This window comes from Mytilus trossulus, chromosome 13 (genome assembly GCF_036588685.1).
Source record: "Mytilus trossulus isolate FHL-02 chromosome 13, PNRI_Mtr1.1.1.hap1, whole genome shotgun sequence".
Lineage (NCBI taxonomy): Eukaryota > Metazoa > Mollusca > Bivalvia > Mytilida > Mytilidae > Mytilus > Mytilus trossulus.
The window spans coordinates 18,436,401-18,454,420 of record NC_086385.1 but is presented as its reverse complement, the minus strand read 5'-3'; the positions used below and the strand labels follow the sequence as shown (position 1 = coordinate 18,454,420).

General features: G+C 33.6%; 1 protein-coding gene across 1 annotated transcript in view; it reads left to right on the top strand.

The window, feature by feature from the left end:
• The window catches only part of LOC134694149 (titin-like), a 210,078-nt gene that overhangs the window by 55,850 nt on the left and 136,208 nt on the right, over positions 1 to 18,020 (top strand). The window contains exon 50 of the mRNA XM_063555147.1: positions 6,970 to 7,824. Within this exon, the coding sequence (XP_063411217.1) occupies positions 6,970 to 7,824 (855 nt within the window). The remainder of the gene's footprint in view (positions 1 to 6,969; positions 7,825 to 18,020) is intronic.

The following is an 18,020-nucleotide window of genomic DNA, read 5'->3' as shown; positions in this document are numbered from 1 at the left end:
ACTGTAAAATATGATTAAATTTGAGACATTTGCCAGAGACAAAAATGTGGACAACATTGTAATCAAGTTAAGATGATTTTAAAAATAATTTATATGAGGGCAAATTGTTTAGGGTAGGGGTATAGTGTAACAGTTGGTGTAATCAATGTCTTGAAGCATTCACAAGCAGCAGCATATGTATGAATTAGTCTTAGAATACAGCATGCCAAATTAGATTAGTATTTTAGACTAGTTTTAAAATTAGTGCAAAATTATTTGAAAAAAAAAGTTAAAAAAGTAAATGATGAAAATATTTCATTTTAGAACCTCATATTGCTGCTGAAAGTGAACAAGACATTGTTGGCACTCGTGTGGTACAAGAAATAAGAGAAGAGGAACAATTAACTACAATAGGTTGGGAACACTTGTGCTTTGGTGATGAATGCATGCAACTTTTCATACTACTCTTTGTCCTGGCATTGATTGTGTGCCCCTTTTGTTCATGGTTATTGAAAATCTTAAGTTGTTTTTGGTCTTGTTTACTTTTCTGTCTCTGGCATGGATTAGAATGAGATGCTTGGGACCAGTAATAATTATCTGTTTTAATGAAGAATCAGAGAAGTGCTATCATTGTCATCAATATCGTTAACATTCACAAGTCATAAAAAAAATGAAAACCAAGTTTTAACCTTAAAAAAAAGGTAATACTGCAATTTATAGACCTTTAAAACTTTAGTTGGACCCTCTAAACTCTCATAGTAATTCTTCATCTTCTGATGATCTTAAATAAGCATCTCGTCCTAACCTATGAATGTCTCTGTCTTAAACAAATGTTAATACAGCAAATGATTGGAACATTTAATATAAGTCTACAACCAATATTGAGTATCACAACAATCAATTTAGCAATGAAGCATTCATTTGTATTAGAAAATGAAAAAAATAAAAATTAGAATCAGCTATACTTCAGTAGTGGTTGTAGACTGCAATATATGCATAGGACATGCTTTAGTTTATTTGCTTTGTTTTATGGGCTTTCCATACAAGAAGTACATAATGTACTATTTTTAGAATTTTGATTTAACACCTTATTTATTTTATTTATAATTTTATTATGCTTTTTGTTGCTTTTTATTTTCTTTATTTTTTCATTTTGTTTTAGCTGATATTTAATTAGCCAGTACTCATTATACCTTATTATAAATAGGCGTTTTTATCTTTTAAAAGTATTAATATTTTTTAGTATGTAGAGTTTCAGTTTCTTAGTAAAACCTCAGGGAATTTGATAGATTTTTTATAGAGAATTTTATAAAATAAATTTAAAAGTTATTTTTGAGTTATGGCTAATTTTGCAATGAATGAATGAAACAAATTTATTGTAAAGGAATTTGACATCAGCATATATTTCATCTTTCTGAAAACGCTGATGTAAAATTTCTAGTGGAATATTCATTCATTGCATGTCATCTTCATCTAGCAAAATTTGGATTTTTCAAAATATTTTAGTTTTAAATACTTTCATAAATTGATAGATAATTAAAATGACAAAAAGTAAAAGTTTATTATTTATTAAAAGGAAAAAAAAAATATTTACCAAATTTAAAAACATAAAAAACATAAATATTCAATTGTCAATTAAATTTTGGACATTTTTTCTTGTAAAATGATAAAAAGATTGTAAGATGACATCTAGTGGGCAGGTGAGCATAATCTGTGATATTTTAAATTATTTAAATTGGTTAATGAATATTCATTTGTAATATTCAATTTTTCTACTAAATTTGTAGAAAAAAGTTGTATAGACGTGTGAATTTTTGCTTTGTTAAAACTTTGAATTTTTATAGACAGGACCAAATAAAATTTGAAAAACCTGATGTCTCGTTTTTTTCACTATTTTTATTGCATGCATTCTTTCCCCCAATGTTCTCGTTAATATATAGGTTTAAAGCATGCATTTTTAAATGTTAAATTAGCAAAAATTTAAATGTTGTTTTATAACGTTTTGGTCCCTGTTTTATTTTTTTGTAAATCTTAAATTGAAAAAAAAATATTACCAACCCAAGTTATCAAGGTAAGCTGACCTATAGCTCACCTGCAATTATATTGTCAAATTAGCTTTAATTCAGTTGTCATTGTGCTTGCTTTTTATGTTTTGCATTATGTCTTGACTTCTTGTCTCTTCTTCAACAGTTAGCAGAATTAGCATTTACCATTACATTGTAATATCATCCTACTGGATTTACAAACATCAATGTTTTAAAAGTCTACATTTAGCAATTGAATTAAGTTGATAGATGAACTATTCATGGCTTGGGGTTTTTTTGCCATGTAAAATCTTTTTTAGCAAATCTAATGTGAAGTTATATCACAGTGATTTTTTTTTAATTTTGATCTTTTTTTGACATTTTCTTCTGCTTATTTTACAATCAACTACAGAATTTAATATTTTAAGTGATAAATGCATAGTAAATTTTACTTGTTGTATATTGCATGTTTTATGTTGTGTGTGATTTGAATGACATTGCATCTTCTTTCTTTTTCAGACTAACCACAAGACCTATTTCCATCTTTTGCTTTAATTCAGCACTTTTTAATTATTTTTTTTCAGAAAAAAGATCAGGTCTGTTTAATAAGATTTAGTTAAAAGTAATGATATTTGAGTTCAACATATTTATTTTACATGTATTATGATATTTTCAAATTCAGAAGTGCTAAGGATAAATGTTTCATCCAATCAGAGATATACAAGTTAACTTCTATGTCTCTGATGGTAGAACTTATAAAAATAATGACAGCCATTTTGCCACTTATTAATATTTTTGTCTGGATGCATGTGTCTATTTTTAGCTTCAGTATTTATTACCCAGCATGCCTCTGTCTTCACTGTATTTGGTAAGAGAATATTGATGCCAAGCATGTCACTGATCCCACTGTATATGGTAAGAGAGACATTTTATATATTTCTGATCAAATTATATTGGTTACGGATACAGTTAAAAAAGCCAATGGAGGATTCAAACTAACCAAGTTTTCAGTTGGATTTGCTGTTGCTTGTAAACTACTTTCTAAAATGGAAAGAATGAATTACACCACAGAAAAAAAAAGTTTTCTGACGATTTATATTGTTTGGTTTCATAAACAATCATGGTTCAAACTCGGAATGTTTTATAAATTCTGAGAACTTCAACATTGAGTATTAGATTCATATTTGGTTTAATTGTATACACACATTGAACTACAACAAAAACAACAAAAACCTGAAACAATAGTTCATTTCGCAACTTATATGTTGCACCAAAAAAATGGAATTATCAAAAACTAAACTAAATCAGATGTAAAGTATTGCTGACAGAAGCTACAATTTTTCCCCTTCTGTGTCAAAAGGAAATCAAATTTGAATTCTTCATGAACATATTAGATTTGATCCTGTTATAGTATATGACATACTACATATCAATGAAAAAAGAAATGAGGTAATTGTGAAAGAGACAGCAATCTATGGCGGTTTTCCTGACACCAAATAACTTTTCAGATTCTATAATTCTTTGTTTCATTTATGGTCGATTGCTTATTCACTGTTTGAGAATTTTCATTGTAAAAGAATTAAAATAAGAGGTTATTTGATTTTGTGATTGCATTGACCTTGAAAAAATACCATATAAACATATGTACTACAACAGTATAAGGGAAACCCTCTTATTGTAAAAGAGACATGTTAAATTGTCAAACAACATAAAAAGACTGATGTAAAAAGGTCATGAAGGTTGAAAAAGTGAAGTTGCTCTAAGATGGTCAGTGTAATCTAGTGACTAGAATTTCTCCACAAATAAAGTCTATAATCAGCTAAATGAATACACAAAAAAGCGTAGAGCTATCTTGTTTGTTAGAATAACAGTTGTTCTATTTCACAAACATGTACACACAAAGAGTGAAAAAAATGACACACATATAGAGCTTCGATAATAGAAGATGTGGTGTGAGTATCAATGAGACAACTCTCCATCGAAATAACAATTTATAAAAGTAAACCATTATAGGTTAAAAAGATGTTCATTGCATTATTGAGTCCAGTCTGCTTGATATATATTTCAGATGTACACAATAGACATTCATGAAATCCTTTTAGGGTAGGGTTGGAGACACTGGATTATGAATAATAACATTCAAAACCAATTAGAATTATAAAGGAAAAATACAGAACAGTTCAAGATAAACACTAATACTTTTAAACCAAAACTTTGAGCAATACACATTCCTTTAAAAATTTGGACATGCCAGGAACTATAGAGAGTGAAAAGTTTCCTTCAACTTATACAAGAAAATTCTCTTCTTTGAAAATAAAAGTATGCTTGTTATAAAGTTGTGTTCAAACATCCCTTACTGTTTTATTAGGTATTAAGCAGTCATTGTTTCAGTTTGTGTATATTTCATCTACTTTTGACCTCTTAGATTGATTGATTGATTGATTGATTGGTGTTAAACACCACTATCAACACTATTATGCTATTTCGTGGCTGTCAGTTTTTATTGATGGATGAAGCCAGAGAGATCCATGATTTTTCGTGGGAAAACTGACAATCCTAGTCAATCAAGATTGTAGTTGAGTGGGAGTGCTTGACCTCTGGATGTATTATGGATATTTGTGTTGGGTTGCTGTCATGTTATTTACTTAGTGTCTTGTATTTCTTGGTCCTTGGTTTTCTACATTATTATTTGAGCAAAGCACATCATCTTTATAAACTGGGCTGGTCTTACATCTCTCAATTGTGTAGTCCTTTATTAGTTAATATAGTTTTCATACAATGTACATCAGAAAGTTGATCACATTTAATTTTCCACACCAATTTCTGTAGTGCTTTCAATCTATTACTTATTTATTTGGGATATTGTCACATCGTAAGAAGTTACAAACTGAGTTCTGGTTAAGGAGGTTTATTGATAATATTAAATTCCTAATTACATCAACAACAAGGCTGTCCAAATTAATAGCTACATTGAAAATTCACCAGATCTCTCTCAATTCAATGCTTGTATATGTGTTAACTAGTCCATTATTTCTACCAGTAGGGGACCGTGTATTGTATCATGAATACACTGAGAATAATTGTTTAAACACAATCAATTAGATTATTACTTTATGTGAGGTGTTGGTTATTTGAACTTTTGTATACTGTTCATATCTGATGTCTTTGGACAAGCTGTTTTAAATGTAGCAGGACTAACCAGTTAACAAGCTTGGCAGTTCAAAGGTCAGTGCAAAACAATGCATGTTGACAGCAAAACAATAACCTCCAACAGAATGTAGTTCTTATTCATAGTTTATCCCTCAGTTGCTGAGTGCTCTAGGTATTTCAACTACTGTATCACTAGCCTGTCAAGAATAAGGTAGTGTGTTTGATCCATGACAAGCTGGTGCATTTGCTTGCAATCTTTATTGATTAGGATTGCTACTTTCCTGCCTGAGGACATTGTTTCTCTCTTGGCACTGGGCTCTCCCCAACCAATAAAAACTGGCCATTCGAAATCCTAATTTATAGTTTATCCCTCAGTGGCCTTGTTATTTATCTACTGTTTCACTATCTTGTCCAAAATGAGGTTGTGTGTTTGATGCATGATCAGCAGGTGTATTTGAATAGGATTGCTAGTGTTTCTGCCCCAGGCTGTGTTACTTCCCAGACACTCGACCTTCGTCCACCAATAAAAACTAGCCATCACGATAAATCTATTAGTATTGAAATACTATATAACAATGAACCAACTAGTATCTTGTTACCAGTTACACATCAGAGGCGGAGTTCAAGGGGGGAAAATTTGGTTGATTATATAGGGAATCACTTAAGCATGACCAAAGTGAACCCCCTCTTTTGCAGTCAGTGGGCCCCCACATATAAAAATTTCTGGATCTGCCATTGCACATGTGGCCCCAAAGTATGGTGTAAAAATAGCCTAACAGGTATCAGCTGGGTATAACATAGAGTATGATCTGTTTTCATGTTGTGTTAAGAATATAAATATATCCATTCTTTCCTTTGAATGTAATGCTTTAGGGTAGAATTTAAATCTTTTACTCAGCAATAACAAATGAATATTTGTTTTACACTGTACACAGGTCTACTGACTCGTTACTTCTCACCCATTGTAAATTCTCTGACATTAAAATTATTTAAAACATTTCCTTCTTGGGTACCAGTCCAAATAGTTGAGTAACACAATATAATCCTACATGGAATTTAGGACTGTGATGTTAAACTAATATTAGTATCAAACTCATTAGAACCTTTATAAATTCATAAGAGCTTTTAAGAGTGAAAACACAAAAATTAAGGAATGGTTTCTTGGCTTGCAATGCACATTTACAAAGTTTTGGCTGTATTTTCTGTCCATCATTGACTGAGCTTCATACCAAATAATATGGATCAGTACTACTTATTATACCTTTCTTTTGGACTGTCTTGTTACATATAACTTGAGGATGATTTGATATTTGTTTATGTATTTCATAATATTAAATTACATAGTGTGACAAGTTTTAGATCTGATAGGCAGTTTTTTCATTGTAATGGCCGTTTTTTGCAGCTGTTTTTTGCTAATTTGTTTATTTCTGAAAATTATTTTCTTATGATATAAAGGAAACAAAGCTTAAAATATTGAAACTGCAATTATATGCATCCATCTTAAAAAAAATACCTAAAAGGTAATTATACTTAAAGGCAAGAGTATAAAACTGCTGTTCAAAAGTCATATATCATATAAACAAATCTGGATTACAAACTTTAAAAGAGGGAAACACATCAACTATAAAAGGAAATTAAGGTAAAAACAGACAAGCTGAACTGCAACAAAACAAAACACCAACATTCATAGAACAGACTATTTGATAACAACTGCCATATTCCTGACTTGGTACAGGACATTTTAGGAAAAAATGGTGGACTGAACCTGGTTTTACGGTATTTAAATTATTAAATTACATTTTTTTCACATTTTCAGAAACAGCCCCTCAACCAGAGGAAGAAGCTGAATTAGTGCCTGCCGAGGAGACAAAAGTTTTGGAGGGTCAGGACATTGAAGTACCTGATAAAGTGATTACATCTACAACAGAAATCACAACATTAGACACTACTGGAAGTGATATTATCACTTCTGAGACGGAGGAAGTTTCTTTCGAAATCGTAACAAAGGAAACAGCAGAGACTGTTTCAGAAGAATTTACGATAGAAGAGACACCTCTTCCTGAGGAGAAGGAAGTTCCTCTCAAGGCGACAGTTCCCGAAGTCTCCCAAACGTTCACGGAGGAGACTGAGGTTTTGATAAGCCAAAAAACTCAACCAGAGGAGGTTTCCCTCACAGCTACACTTCCAGAAGTCTCTGAGACTATTACTGAAGAGACTGAGATCTTAATAAGTGAGGAAACCAAACCAGAAGACATTAAAGAGGAAATTACTATTGAGGAACAACTGTGTCAGCCCAAGGAGGAACTTCCTCAGTTCGAGGAGGCTCCAGAGGAGGAGAAACCAGATATAATTGAACAGGAAGAGGAAGTGCCTACCTCGCTCACTGGGGAGGCTCCAGTATTTACAACAAAATTACAACATTTTAATATTCCTGAAGGACAAACAGTTAAATTTATCTGTATTGTTAAAGGAATACCCCGCCCAGATGTCACATGGATCCTTGACGATCATCCAATCACAGATGCTGTTACATACAAGACAGAATATCTTTCTGATGGTACTTGCACTTTAGAAATAGAAGAAACCTTTAAAGAGGATGAAGGAGAATACATATGTAAAGCCACCAATACATTTGGTTCAGCAAGAACAACAGCTAACTTGACACTGAAAGGTATGTGTGTTATAATAGTGGCTTTGATATCATTTGGGTTTCATTAAAAACGCATTGGAAACATAAGTATAGAAGAAAACATAAAAATTTAGCATTTAAGGGCTGTAATAGATAATTGTGTTTTTCATTGGTCAGAATTACCTTTCTTTTCAAATTTTTGTATAATTAAAAGTTTAAACAGTTGGGAACAATCAAATATTTTGGAAAGACAACTAGTATTTTCATATCTTGAAAATGTTGAAAAAGGAAAATATTTGGTTGGTATCCTGAAACCAATTTCATAATTATTTTTTTTTAATATTAAAGTACAAGTTATTAGATTTGACTGTGTTTTTTCCTTTTACATTTCTCCTTGATATGAGTCATGTCCTAAGTCCTATGTCTTAAAAGGAACGTTCTAATCCCAAGTTTTTCCTCCTTTCAAACATTCCCTTGAGTTTCCTATGTGGTCTAGTCATACCTTATGTGCAGTTAAATAAAGTTCAACCAATTGTTATGCTTCCTTTGTTTTCCTTGGTCAGCATTTTAAGTTTTACAGTTGAATGACTTTAAAATTATTATGAGATTTACGTTTTGTAATGTTAAAAAAAACTGTGGTGATATTATCTGCATATTCTATTTCACTCATGAAAATTGTGAATATATAACTCTTTGATAATGTTTCCTTTTTCAAGAAAATTAGTTAACTTATAAATCATATACTGTGGATTTATTTACTTTTATGAGTTCAAATTTATGCAAAATGAGTAAAGAATAAATTGTGGAAATTTTATTTTGTGTTTTTGTCAAATTATGCATATAAGCATAAAAAATGTATTTTGTTGAACATTTTAATTTGTGGTTCAACAATTTCAAACGAAATTCATAAAAATTGGTATCCCACATATAATAATGAATTCACAGTATGCTGTACCAGGAGACAGTTAAAATAAATTCTTAAAACTCAGCAAAAAGTATTTTGTATTTAGGATTAAGTATAATATCAAATTAAGTTTAATTTTAAGTAAGATAAATATAAAAAAGTATGAACAAAATAAATGTATGCATATAAATAAAGAAAGCTATTAAGGTCTGGTAAGTTGCTTATGTCTTAAGTATTTTAATATTAATTCATCTTAGAACTTCCTGAGATTGAAGTTACTAAAGAGGATGTAGAATCAGTGTCACAGGAAGTAGAATCAGAGGAAAAACCGGTATTTGAGATTTCTGTTGAGGAGGAAGCTGAAATAATGGCTCCTTCTCAAGAGACCATAACCATCGTAAGAGAAACAATAACAAAAGAAAGTAGTAAAAAACTTATTGAACAATATTCAGAAACTGTAGAAGACGTTAAAAAACCAATCGAAAAGGTTGAAGAGACACCTGAAGAAAAATTCAGGACAGAAATAGAACTAAAACCAGAAGAAGAGGCCTCTGAAGAAATATTCAAGGAATCAATAGAAATTGAAAAGAAACCAGACTTTGAAGAGGTACAACTAGATATCACTGTTGATAAAACAATAACCGAAACTGTGACAAAGGTTACAGAAACTACAACTGAAACTGTAGAAGAGGTTGAAATTGTTGGACCTGAGGAAGAGGTTATTGTCACTGAGAGAGAAACACTTGAAATCAGTGAGAAACCAGAAGAAACAGAGGAAGTTATTGTTGAACAACCCGAAGACAAACCAATCGAAAAGGTTGAAGAGACACCTGAAGAAAGTTTCAGGACAGAAATAGAACTAAAACCAGAAGAAGAGGCCTCTGAAGAAATATTCAAGGAATCAATAGAAATTGAAAAGAAACCAGACTTTGAAGAGGTACAACTAGATATCACTGTTGATAAAACAATAACCGAAACTGTGACAAAGGTTACAGAAACTACAACTGAAACTGTAGAAGAGGTTGAAATTGTTGGACCTGAGGAAGAGGTTATTGTCACTGAGAGAGAAACACTTGAAATCAGTGAAAAACCAGAAGAAACAGAGGAAGTTATTGTTGAACAACCCGAAGACAAACCAATCGAAAAGGTTGAAGAGACACCTGAAGAAAGTTTCAGGACAGAAATAGAACTAAAACCAGAAGAAGAGGCCTCTGAAGAAATATTCAAGGAATCAATAGAAATTGAAAAGAAACCAGACTTTGAAGAGGTACAACTAGATATCACTGTTGATAAAACAATAACCGAAACTGTGACAAAGGTTACAGAAACTACAACTGAAACTGTAGAAGAGGTTGAAATTGTTGGACCTGAGGAAGAGGTTATTGTCACTGAGAGAGAAACACTTGAAATCAGTGAGAAACCAGAAGAAACAGAGGAAGTTATTGTTGAACAACCCGAAGACAAACCAATCGAAAAGGTTGAAGAGACACCTGAAGAAAGTTTCAGGACAGAAATAGAACTAAAACCAGAAGAAGAGGCCTCTGAAGAAATATTCAAGGAATCAATAGAAATTGAAAAGAAACCAGACTTTGAAGAGGTACAACTAGATATCACTGTTGATAAAACAATAACCGAAACTGTGACAAAGGTTACAGAAACTACAACTGAAACTGTAGAAGAGGTTGAAATTGTTGGACCTGAGGAAGAGGTTATTGTCACTGAGAGAGAAACACTTGAAATCAGTGAAAAACCAGAAGAAACAGAGGAAGTTATTGTTGAACAACCCGAAGACAAACCAATCGAAAAGGTTGAAGAGACACCTGAAGAAAGTTTCAGGACAGAAATAGAACTAAAACCAGAAGAAGAGGCCTCTGAAGAAATATTCAAGGAATCAATAGAAATTGAAAAGAAACCAGACTTTGAAGAGGTACAACTAGATATCACTGTTGATAAAACAATAACCGAAACTGTGACAAAGGTTACAGAAACTACAACTGAAACTGTAGAAGAGGTTGAAATTGTTGGACCTGAGGAAGAGGTTATTGTCACTGAGAGAGAAACACTTGAAATCAGTGAGAAACCAGAAGAAACAGAGGAAGTTATTGTTGAACAACCCGAAGACAAACCAATCGAAAAGGTTGAAGAGACACCTGAAGAAAGTTTCAGGACAGAAATAGAACTAAAACCAGAAGAAGAGGCCTCTGAAGAAATATTCAAGGAATCAATAGAAATTGAAAAGAAACCAGACTTTGAAGAGGTACAACTAGATATCACTGTTGATAAAACAATAACCGAAACTGTGACAAAGGTTACAGAAACTACAACTGAAACTGTAGAAGAGGTTGAAATTGTTGGACCTGAGGAAGAGGTTATTGTCACTGAGAGAGAAACACTTGAAATCAGTGAAAAACCAGAAGAAACAGAGGAAGTTATTGTTGAACAACCCGAAGACAAACCAATCGAAAAGGTTGAAGAGACACCTGAAGAAAAATTCAGGACAGAAATAGAACTAAAACCAGAAGAAGAGGCCTCTAAAGAAATATTCAAGGAATCAATAGAAATTGAAAAGAAACCAGACTTTGAAGAGGTACAACTAGATATCACTGTTGATAAAACAATAACCGAAACTGTGACGAAGGTTACAGAAACTACAACTGAAACTGTAGAAGAGGTTGAAATTGTTAGACCTGAGGAAGAGGTTATTGTCACTGAGAGAGAAACACTTGAAATCAGTGAGAAACCAGAAGAAACAGAGGAAGTTATTGTTGAACAACCCGAAGACAAACCAATCGAAAAGGTTGAAGAGACACCTGAAGAAAAATTCAGGACAGAAATAGAACTAAAACCAGAAGAAGAGGCCTCTGAAGAAATATTCAAGGAATCAATAGAAATTGAAAAGAAACCAGACTTTGAAGAGGTACAACTAGATATCACTGTTGATAAAACAATAACCGAAACTGTGACAAAGGTTACAGAAACTACAACTGAAACTGTAGAAGAGGTTGAAATTGTTGGACCTGAGGAAGAGGTTATTGTCACTGAGAGAGAAACACTTGAAATCAGAGAGAAACCAGAAGAAACAGAGGAAGTTATTGTTGAACAACCCGAAGACAAACCAATCGAAAAGGTTGAAGAGACACCTGAAGAAAAATTCAGGACAGAAATAGAACTAAAACCAGAAGAAGAGGCCTCTGAAGAAATATTCAAGGAATCAATAGAAATTGAAAAGAAACCAGATTTTGAAGAGGTACAACTAGATATCACTGTTGATAAAACAATAACCGAAACTGTGACAAAGGTTACAGAAACTACAACTGAAACTGTAGAAGAGGTTGAAATTGTTGGACCTGAGGAAGAGGTTATTGTCACTGAGAGAGAAACCCTTCAAATCAGTGAAAAACCAGAAGAAACAGAGGAAGTTATTGTTGAACAACCCGAAGACAAACCAATCGAAAAGGTTGAAGAGACACCTGAAGAAAAATTCAGGACAGAAATAGAACTAAAACCAGAAGAAGAGGCCTCTGAAGAAATATTCAAGGAATCAATAGAAATTGAAAAGAAACCAGACTTTGAAGAGGTACAACTAGATATCACTGTTGATAAAACAATAACCGAAACTGTGACAAAGGTAACAGAAACTACAACTGAAACTGTAGAAGAGGTTGAAATTGTTGGACCTGAGGAAGAGGTTATTGTCACTGAGAGAGAAACACTTGAAATCAGTGAGAAACCAGAAGAAACAGAGGAAGTTATTGTTGAACAACCCGAAGACAAACCAATCGAAAAGGTTGAAGAGACACCTGAAGAAAGTTTCAGGACAGAAATAGAACTAAAACCAGAAGAAGAGGCCTCTGAAGAAATATTCAAGGAATCAATAGAAATTGAAAAGAAACCAGACTTTGAAGAGGTACAACTAGATATCACTGTTGATAAAACAATAACCGAAACTGTGACAAAGGTTACAGAAACTACAACTGAAACTGTAGAAGAGGTTGAAATTGTTGGACCTGAGGAAGAGGTTATTGTCACTGAGAGAGAAACCCTTGAAATCAGTGAAAAACCAGAAGAAACAGAGGAAGTTATTGTTGAACAACCCGAAGACAAACCAATCGAAAAGGTTGAAGAGACACCTGAAGAAAAATTCAGGACAGACATAGAACTAAAACCAGAAGAAGAGGCCTCTGAAGAAATATTCAAGGAATCAATAGAAATTGAAAAGAAACCAGACTTTGAAGAGGTACAACTAGATATCACTGTTGATAAAACAATAACCGAAACTGTGACAAAGGTTACAGAAAGTACAACTGAAACTGTAGAAGAGGTTGAAATTGTTGGACCTGAGGAAGAGGTTATTGTCACTGAGAGAGAAACACTTGAAATCAGTGAGAAACCAGAAGAAACAGAGGAAGTTATTGTTGAACAACCCGAAGACAAACCAATCGAAAAGGTTGAAGAGACACCTGAAGAAAGTTTCAGGACAGAAATAGAACTAAAACCAGAAGAAGAGGCCTCTGAAGAAATATTCAAGGAATCAATAGAAATTGAAAAGAAACCAGACTTTGAAGAGGTACAACTAGATATCACTGTTGATAAAACAATAACCGAAACTGTGACAAAGGTTACAGAAACTACAACTGAAACTGTAGAAGAGGTTGAAATTGTTGGACCTGAGGAAGAGGTTATTGTCACTGAGAGAGAAACCCTTGAAATCAGTGAAAAACCAGAAGAAACAGAGGAAGTTATTGTTGAACAACCCGAAGACAAACCAATCGAAAAGGTTGAAGAGACACCTGAAGAAAATTTCAGGACAGAAATAGAACTAAAACCAGAAGAAGAGGACTCTGAAGAAATATTCAAGGAATCAATAGAAATTGAAAAGAAACCAGACTTTGAAGAGGTACAACTAGATATCACTGTTGATAAAACAATAACTGAAACTGTGACAAAGGTTACAAAAAGTACAACTGAAACTGTAGAAGAGGTTGAAATTGTTGGACCTGAGGAAGAGGTTATTGTCACTGAGAGAGAAACACTTGAAATCAGTGAGAAACCAGAAGAAACAGAGGAAGTTATTGTTGAACAACCCGAAGACAAACCAATCGAAAAGGTTGAAGAGACACCTGAAGAAAGTTTCAGGACAGAAATAGAAGTAAAACCAGAAGAAGAGGCCTCTGAAGAAATATTCAAGGAATCAATAGAAATTGAAAAGAAACCAGATTTTGAAGAGGTACAACTAGATATCACTGTTGATAAAACAATAACCGAAACTGTGACAAAGGTTACAGAAACTACAACTGAAACTGTAGAAGAGGTTGAAATTGTTGGACCTGAGGAAGAGGTTATTGTCACTGAGAGAGAAACCCTTCAAATCAGTGAAAAACCAGAAGAAACAGAGGAAGTTATTGTTGAACAACCCGAAGACAAACCAATCGAAAAGGTTGAAGAGACACCTGAAGAAAAATTCAGGACAGAAATAGAACTAAAACCAGAAGAAGAGGCCTCTGAAGAAATATTCAAGGAATCAATAGAAATTGAAAAGAAACCAGACTTTGAAGAGGTACAACTAGATATCACTGTTGATAAAACAATAACCGAAACTGTGACAAAGGTAACAGAAACTACAACTGAAACTGTAGAAGAGGTTGAAATTGTTGGACCTGAGGAAGAGGTTATTGTCACTGAGAGAGAAACACTTGAAATCAGTGAGAAACCAGAAGAAACAGAGGAAGTTATTGTTGAACAACCCGAAGACAAACCAATCGAAAAGGTTGAAGAGACACCTGAAGAAAGTTTCAGGACAGAAATAGAACTAAAACCAGAAGAAGAGGCCTCTGAAGAAATATTCAAGGAATCAATAGAAATTGAAAAGAAACCAGACTTTGAAGAGGTACAACTAGATATCACTGTTGATAAAACAATAACCGAAACTGTGACAAAGGTTACAGAAACTACAACTGAAACTGTAGAAGAGGTTGAAATTGTTGGACCTGAGGAAGAGGTTATTGTCACTGAGAGAGAAACCCTTGAAATCAGTGAAAAACCAGAAGAAACAGAGGAAGTTATTGTTGAACAACCCGAAGACAAACCAATCGAAAAGGTTGAAGAGACACCTGAAGAAAAATTCAGGACAGACATAGAACTAAAACCAGAAGAAGAGGCCTCTGAAGAAATATTCAAGGAATCAATAGAAATTGAAAAGAAACCAGACTTTGAAGAGGTACAACTAGATATCACTGTTGATAAAACAATAACCGAAACTGTGACAAAGGTTACAGAAACTACAACTGAAACTGTAGAAGAGGTTGAAATTGTTGGACCTGAGGAAGAGGTTATTGTCACTGAGAGAGAAACACTTGAAATCAGTGAGAAACCAGAAGAAACAGAGGAAGTTATTGTTGAACAACCCGAAGACAAACCAATCGAAAAGGTTGAAGAGACACCTGAAGAAAGTTTCAGGACAGAAATAGAACTAAAACCAGAAGAAGAGGCCTCTGAAGAAATATTCAAGGAATCAATAGAAATTGAAAAGAAACCAGACTTTGAAGAGGTACAACTAGATATCACTGTTGATAAAACAATAACTGAAACTGTGACAAAGGTTACAGAAAGTACAACTGAAACTGTAGAAGAGGTTGAAATTGTTGGACCTGAGGAAGAGGTTATTGTCACTGAGAGAGAAACACTTGAAATCAGTGAGAAACCAGAAGAAACAGAGGAAGTTATTGTTGAACAACCCGAAGACAAACCAATCGAAAAGGTTGAAGAGACACCTGAAGAAAGTTTCAGGACAGAAATAGAAGTAAAACCAGAAGAAGAGGCCTCTGAAGAAATATTCAAGGAATCAATAGAAATTGAAAAGAAACCAGACTTTGAAGAGGTACAACTAGATATCACTGTTGATAAAACAATAACCGAAACTGTGACAAAGGTTACAGAAACTACAACTGAAACTGTAGAAGAGGTTGAAATTGTTGGACCTGAGGAAGAGGTTATTGTCACTGAGAGAGAAACACTTGAAATCAGTGAGAAACCAGAAGAAACAGAGGAAGTTATTGTTGAACAACCCGAAGACAAACCAATCGAAAAGGTTGAAGAGACACCTGAAGAAAGTTTCAGGACAGAAATAGAACTAAAACCAGAAGAAGAGGCCTCTGAAGAAATATTCAAGGAATCAATAGAAATTGAAAAGAAACCAGACTTTGAAGAGGTACAACTAGATATCACTGTTGATAAAACAATAACCGAAACTGTGACAAAGGTTACAGAAACTACAACTGAAACTGTAGAAGAGGTTGAAATTGTTGGACCTGAGGAAGAGGTTATTGTCACTGAGAGAGAAACCCTTGAAATCAGTGAAAAACCAGAAGAAACAGAGGAAGTTATTGTTGAACAACCCGAAGACAAACCAATTGAAAAGGTTGAAGAGACACCTGAAGAAAAATTCAGGACAGACATAGAACTAAAACCAGAAGAAGAGGCCTCTGAAGAAATATTCAAGGAATCAATAGAAATTGAAAAGAAACCAGACTTTGAAGAGGTACAACTAGATATCACTGTTGATAAAACAATAACCGAAACTGTGACAAAGGTTACAGAAACTACAACTGAAACTGTAGAAGAGGTTGAAATTGTTGGACCTGAGGAAGAGGTTATTGTCACTGAGAGAGAAACACTTGAAATCAGTGAGAAACCAGAAGAAACAGAGGAAGTTATTGTTGAACAACCCGAAGACAAACCAATCGAAAAGGTTGAAGAGACACCTGAAGAAAGTTTCAGGACAGAAATAGAACTAAAACCAGAAGAAGAGGCCTCTGAAGAAATATTCAAGGAATCAATAGAAATTGAAAAGAAACCAGACTTTGAAGAGGTACAACTAGATATCACTGTTGATAAAACAATAACCGAAACTGTGACAAAGGTTACAGAAACTACAACTGAAACTGTAGAAGAGGTTGAAATTGTTGGACCTGAGGAAGAGGTTATTGTCACTGAGAGAGAAACCCTTGAAATCAGTGAAAAACCAGAAGAAACAGAGGAAGTTATTGTTGAACAACCCGAAGACAAACCAATCGAAAAGGTTGAAGAGACACCTGAAGAAAATTTCAGGACAGAAATAGAACTAAAACCAGAAGAAGAGGACTCTGAAGAAATATTCAAGGAATCAATAGAAATTGAAAAGAAACCAGACTTTGAAGAGGTACAACTAGATATCACTGTTGATAAAACAATAACTGAAACTGTGACAAAGGTTACAGAAAGTACAACTGAAACTGTAGAAGAGGTTGAAATTGTTGGACCTGAGGAAGAGGTTATTGTCACTGAGAGAGAAACACTTGAAATCAGTGAGAAACCAGAAGAAACAGAGGAAGTTATTGTTGAACAACCCGAAGACAAACCAATCGAAAAGGTTGAAGAGACACCTGAAGAAAGTTTCAGGACAGAAATAGAAGTAAAACCAGAAGAAGAGGCCTCTGAAGAAATATTCAAGGAATCAATAGAAATTGAAAAGAAACCAGACTTTGAAGAGGTACAACTAGATATCACTGTTGATAAAACAATAACCGAAACTGTGACAAAGGTTACAGAAACTACAACTGAAACTGAAGAAGAGGTTGAAATTGTTGGACCTGAGGAAGAAGTCATTGTCACTGAGAGTGAAACACTTGAAATCAGTGAGAAACCAGAAGAAACAGAAGATGTTATGTTTGATCAACCAGAAGAAAAACCATTTGAGGAGGAAACTGAAATAATGGCTCCTTCTGAAGAGATAATTAGAATGGAAAGAGAAACAATAACAAAGAAAAGAGTGAGTAAAACTGAGATAAAACAAGATGAACTTGTTAAACCTGAGAGTGAGTTGACTGTCACTGACAGTGAAACACTTGAAATCACTGAGAAACCAAAAGAAGCAATTGTTGAACAAGAAAAAGAAAAACTAATTGAGAAAGTTGAGGAAACATCTGAAGAAAAGCCCAAGGAATCAGTTGAAATTAAAATGAAACCAGACATTGACGAGGTAAAACTTGATATCACTGAAGAAGATGAACTTGAATTTGAAGAAGCAGCTGTTTTTGTTGATATAGAAGAAGTTGCAACAGTTAACGAAGACATGAAGCCTGAATATAACATTGAGGATGAAGAAGATATTCAAGGATCCGTTTCTGACATTGTTGATATTACAGATGATGAACTTGAATCTGAAGGCCCGGATGTTGAAGGTTTTGTAATGGAAGCTCCTGAGGATGACTTCTTCTCAGAGGAGGAAGTCGAGGAATTAGAGGAAGCAGAAGAAGTTGCAGAAGAAAAAGAGGAAACAATTGTGAAAGATTATGTT